General features: G+C 44.2%; 1 protein-coding gene across 1 annotated transcript in view; it reads right to left on the bottom strand.

Annotated features, from left to right (window-relative positions):
* LOC306706618 (phospholipid phosphatase-related protein type 4-like) overlaps positions 1-6,000 on the bottom strand; it is a gene marked incomplete at both ends in the record, with an annotated part of 31,717 nt that overhangs the window by 3,849 nt on the left and 21,868 nt on the right. Inside the window, 3 exons of the mRNA XM_079173761.1 lie at positions 1-278; positions 1,860-2,088; positions 4,664-4,799. The exon at positions 1-278 is cut by the window's left edge and continues 338 nt beyond it. Of these exons, the coding sequence (XP_079029887.1) occupies positions 1-278; positions 1,860-2,088; positions 4,664-4,799 (643 nt within the window). The remainder of the gene's footprint in view (positions 279-1,859; positions 2,089-4,663; positions 4,800-6,000) is intronic.

The following is a 6,000-nucleotide window of genomic DNA, read 5'->3' as shown; positions in this document are numbered from 1 at the left end:
GAAAAGCGATAAGGGAAGGCAGGTGTATCCCACCTCGGTGCTCCTCCAGGCCCATGGCAGAAGGTTCAGAGGAGCAGCGCAGTTCCATGTTCCTCTGAGGAGATGAGGAGGAGGCTGGTCTTATTCCATCTATCACCTGCAAGGATAGCTTCCTGTTGTCATTTTTATTCTTCCATTGGCTGAGCAGCTGTTTGGATCGGGTTGAGTCCATTGATGTGTGGATGGAGGCATGACGGCGTGGAATGCGACCCTCCTCCAATGAGGAGCCTCCGTGGGACCTGGAAGAAGGGGCAAAGAAACTTTGTGAACAACAAGAAAGAAGATTGTGGAAATAATGCACCAATTGTTGATTTATGCTCTCAAATAAATCTCAGTAAACATTTTGTTACTTTTATCCTTAAATATACCTCTAAACTAGAATTCTAGAATTACCACCTTCTGTTTATATGCCTCCGCCAACCAGTCAAGTTGCAGTTTACATCAATGTCATTCTGGAGTGTGGCAGAACACCAGTCATGACAAATCAAATCCCCTCCTGCCCTCTTTTTAAAGTGCACCAAAAGCCATTTCCACTGATTCTTTCTGTCTTTCAAATAAAGAAAATAATAGATGAGGAGCCAAACAGATCTACAGGGACAGTTTTCCTACATGAGGTATGGCGTCCACCCGCCAATCACCACTAACAATTACTGGAAGGAGTTGAGGATAAAGCCATGTCAACAACTCAAGTTGTGTAACACGGCACATGTCTCTCTCTTTTTGAATTTTATGTACTCAGGTCTATGGTGATAACTTTAATGTCTGTGTGTGCTCCAGGATGCCAGAAATCCTGCCATGCTCCACAGAACCCTGCGTGTTTCCATCAGTGCAGCTTTAGTGCAGTGCTTTTCATAGTATTTCATTAGTTGTCTTCTCAATTACGCCCACAGAGACCTTTATGCTTCTTTCTCAGATGAACAATTCTATCACATCTATAATCACTTTTCCTGTTCCCTCAATGTTTCTACCACAGACAAAGATGACAGGGGAACAGACAGATTACTTATAGTAATAGAAGAGCTGAAAAAGCTGGGGAAATGTAACACATGCAAATTGTTTTTATATTCCAAATAAAATGTATAGAAGAAGAAAAGAGAATATGCCTCCGCCAACCAGTCAAGTTACAGTTTACATCCAATGTCATCACGTTATCATTTTATCCTATTAGACATTTGTGTCAAATTGTCATAATTAGAACATGAATTATTGAGTTATGGCCCAAAATGTGTTTTGTGAGGTCTCAGTGACCTTTGACTATCAAAGTCTAATCAGTTTATCCTTGAGTCCAAGTGGATGTTTGTGCCAGATGCAATGAAATTCCTTCCAGGCGTTTCTGAAATATCGCGTTCATGAGATGGGACGGACAGACGAACTGAAAACATAACGCTTTTGGTCACGGCTATGTTTTGCCCATATGGTCAGACTGAGTCAGTTATGTTAAATAACAAATAATCAATATGATTTACAACATATGTAGACTTGATTATTATGTGAAACAATAAATAAGCTACTCTGATAAATGTTCTGGTTGTATAGCTTAATTAAGACATTCATTATGATATTTCCCTCATGATTTGACAGAGGATCGACAGCTGCGACCAAACAAGCTGTTCAGTCACAATTTGTAGCTGTGCAATAGCCAATGTAGGTTGACTTAGTCACTGTGTGGGATATTGCTGCTGAATGAGGTTGGCTAAAAGGAGTCATCATAATCACTCAGCTTTTCACCCACCTATACCCTGAAGTACAAGACATTTACATTCTGTTCTGATTCTCAAGTTCTCAAACCTGTGGATAAAAACTCCACCAAAAACATTTACCTTGGCAGTGTGCTGCTGCTAAAGGTCATCATGTTGTCATGGTTGCCCAGAGGACTGGATGGGGTTATCACCTCCACCTCAGCACTGGCTCGCTTCAGATTGGACAGAGACGGCTCTCGGTAGGAGGCGCTTCGTGTCAGGATGTGCTCTGGTTGGTTGGGGGACAATGGGTGGGAGGAGGTCCTCGTGATGATGGGCTCTGGTTGGCTGGGAGCCAGGGTGTGGTGACCTGTTAATGGATAACAGGGAGAGGTCAAACTGCTAATGTAAAGTTAAAAGGGGGATGATTTTTCATCTTTGAAAAGACAAAAATAAAAATAAGACACGTTTGGTTACGCGTGACAGTCTAAGACCACTTCCTTAGGAAAGTAATTCAAATTTTGGGTACAATGGATGGGACGGATCACTTGTTTGGTATTCGGTATATACCTGCCGCTTAGTTGCATCTGTGGTTTCCCTATCATTTTACTGGCAGTGTTAACCACTCTTGACAGTTTCCCTTTACAATAGACATTTGAGTATCCTTACCAATGAGTCAAGATGCTTTCCACCAGATTCTTGTAGACCATTTCAAGAATATTCTGGGTCACCCAGAAGTCATAATGCTCCCGGAGTAGGTGTAACCTCTGTAGTGAATTCTGAATTCCTTGGTATACACAGAATTTCTTTTAATTTGATTAATATTTGATTTACTTTCTAGAAAGTGTAGGATCAACCAGTTTTTGAGCTTAACCCTTAAAAGGGACTTAAGGTCAGGGAATCTCAGCTTCGCCAACTTCAATTTGGACCATTCTTTACGTAGCATCTTCGGATGCACTGGGACACACGATCTGTAATTTAACCAATCTTGTGTTTCGGGTCTTCAGACATCTTCATCCAGGCTACCCCACCAGGGTTGATAAAGCCCTGGCTTCTGTCCAAGTGCAGCTTGCAGCTCGCTTTGTTGATGACAGATCTAGAGGATTTTTCTACAGCCTTGGTGGCATTCCTGATGGCTTTTGTTTAAATACCCCGTTATTCCCAGGAGACTGCAAATCCCCTGCATCCCTCTTCCATTGTATAACGCCTCACCCCTGGCAGCTACACTCCTTCACCATGTCTTCCTACTTGGCATCTTTGTCTGGTCTTCTCAGGGAATAGTGAGCTTAGGCATGATCACTTTACACTGAAAACATGATGTGACAACGTGTCAGGTCTGAGGGTGATCTCATTGATCGGCAGTGGAAATTTTAGCTGTTTCCCTAGGTCTGTCTTGACTTCTCCCAGGGCTTTAGGGCAGCAGCTGAGGATGCTCTCTAACATCCCAATCCCTTGGCACAGCGGGCTAGCAGGTGTTTGCTCCAGGTGAAGAGGTTGGATGGACTTGGCTATACATCACAGGCGGCACAGACCAGAAAGCTGATGTTGCGGGGCATGATTTCAACAGTTTGGACGAAGCGACCTTACGCAGCATTGCTACTTTCCACCGATTCCTTCCTGTACCTCCTCCTGTACAATTTTTCGCCTCTCTTTGCCTTGGGCCCGGTCATAGTGCCACACCGTACCACTGCCTTGCCCAGATCTTACTCTTGCCACAACATGAGCACGCCGTTCTGCAGTCTGGAATTTGACTGGTCCACTGCTTTCCAGCCCTTAACTTCCTCCACTTTCTCACCTCAATGCTTGCTTGTGAGACTCTGGGGTTGTTAGAGTCGCTCTACTGGAGCACTTTTCCTCTGGCCACCATGAAGTCTTCGCTCATGCTGCTGAAAGACAGCATGTGCTTGGTCCTTTGGCAGTAGAAGGCACCTTTGCTGAGACTTCAGGCTAGGCCCAGCCATCTGTGGAGGTGGTGACTAACGCTCCTCTTGAAGTTAATGGGACTTCAAAGATCATCACAGGCCAGAGGATGCATGGAAGGAATGGTAAATGGATTGTACTTGTATAGGGCTTTTTTAGTCTTTCCGGCCACTCAAAGCTCTTTCACACTACTTGTCATCATTCACCCATTCACACCCATTCATACGCTGATGGTAGGGTCTACCATGCCCACCATCAGGACTAACTAACATTCACACACACACACACACACACCGTAGGCACAGCTACGGGAGCAATTTTGGGGTTAAGTGTTTTACCCAAGGACACATCACCATGCCACCAGCGGAGCCGGGGATCAAACCACCAATCCTTTAATTGAAGGATGACCCTGCTCTCCACTAAGCCACAGTTGCCTGCAATGTCATGTTGGTAGATCCATGCTTTGAACCTGCCAGGTAAATCTGATTTGTCCACAGATGTTCACCATGATTTCAGAGCCTGATATGTTTCCTGGATCGAGGCTTTATCCTTTATCAACGGAGCATGTAAATACCTTCCCCTGGTCCTTCACGGCTTCTCCATCACTGAAGGGATAGGGGCTCCACTGACAACTATCTCAAGCAAGTCCCCAAAGTTTATGGACATGCAATACCGTCCTTAAGTACTATATTAACGGATACAACTATACATTTTAAATAAGATTTGATCAAGAATAAACATATAATTTCCAATGAAAACAAAGATATAAGAGTATGCCTGCTGCACTGGAAATAAGTATGGCTAATTAAAATAATTCAAAATGTGTTCATCAACACTTGAAGTGAAGTAAATGAGCCAAGATTAAAACTCCATAGAGATGTCCACATCTACAAAGTGTAATTAACATGCATTAACATGCCCAAACTTCTGGGACTTTTCTTTTTATGGAAATTTATAGTCGTCGTTGCCATCACAGAGTGATGTAATCTGTAATTCTAAGAGACACGTTGCATGCATAGTTTTACCTTGGTGGCTGTTGCTAATCGCAGATTGACTGACATTGGGTAGGGAGGAGAGGGGGGGCTCTCTCAGGGTGGGGGTAGGTGCTCGACTTCTGGACCGATCCTCGCTGGGCTGAAAATTCCCCACCGCATAGACACCCTGCATACAAACAGACACATATAGTGGGACACAGAGGAGCATGCAGCAAAGACATAAGAATAAAAAAAGAGTTTGAGAAATCCAGGTGGTTTCAGGTGGCAGTCATGTCAGCTCCTCTGTCCCTAAGCCTCAACTAAAGCCACAGTGAAAAGGAAGTTACAGTGTCCTAATCTTCAGTGATGTGATGCATTTAATTTAGACTTTAGTTTCTTGAGGGATTTAAATGAAATCACTGGATCGCTCCAAAGCAATGACTTAGCAAGTATGGCAATGCAATACAGAGCAGTAGTAATATCATGAGAGATATGGAGCAAGTGCGCTGCAGAGGACTAGTAGCCTCCACATACAACTCCCTCACTTGCCCTGATAGACCAGGAGGGGGAAGGTAAAGCCACAGTTATGCTTTCCGCTCGGAAAGTCGTACAGACTTGAGCTAACACGGAATTGTGATGAGGAAACATTTGGATGTTTTATACTCCGTTGTGGGTTTCTCCTCAAGGCAAACTGGTGTTCTCCCAAACTCTAGTGGGCAGTGTATCAAAGATTCACTACTACAGCATGGTTTCCGCCTATCAGCGTCCACGTAGTTAGAAAATGTCAAACATGCAAGCAAAAACCCACCGCACGGTACTCCTTTGAAGGGGCGAGTCCAATAGCACAACAAAACAATGACATGGTTAGCCATCATCTTGCTGCTGTGTCTTAAAAAATGATTGTCTCTTTCCTTTCAGTATGTTCATGCTGCTGTTACGCACCCCTCCAACTCCCCATCTCCGCCCAGTCTTTGCAGATTCATCAACTAGATCATTCTATCAGCCTCATCAGCCACCACCACCACCACCAGCAGTGCCTGGAATCCATGGGGGGGGGGGGGGGGGGGGGGGGTTATCTTGCTGCTGCTCAGGGCAGACGCCCCTCCATTACAAATCTCCCTGTAGAGTCCAAGCGCCAAAGACTCTCAAGACTTATTATCACATATCATCTGTTAATAAGAAAACAATGATCCTATCTTTATCTACCTTGTCTCTCCTGATTGAAATGGCGGGTGATGCAAGATGTTACCATGGTGACGGCAGCACGTGCAGTTGCAGCAGACACCTTCTATGTATTTTGCAACAATTTTGTTTGGATTTGTTGTCTTTTCGCCTTTGTTACTGGAGCCAGTATGGCCTATGACAGTATTACAATCATCAATGTGAGA

The sequence above is a fragment of the Pholis gunnellus genome (genome assembly GCF_910591455.1).
Source record: "Pholis gunnellus genome assembly, chromosome: 14".
Taxonomy (NCBI): domain Eukaryota; kingdom Metazoa; phylum Chordata; class Actinopteri; order Perciformes; family Pholidae; genus Pholis; species Pholis gunnellus.
Note: the sequence above shows the minus strand (reverse complement) of the source record. Positions and strands in the feature narration are given on the sequence as shown.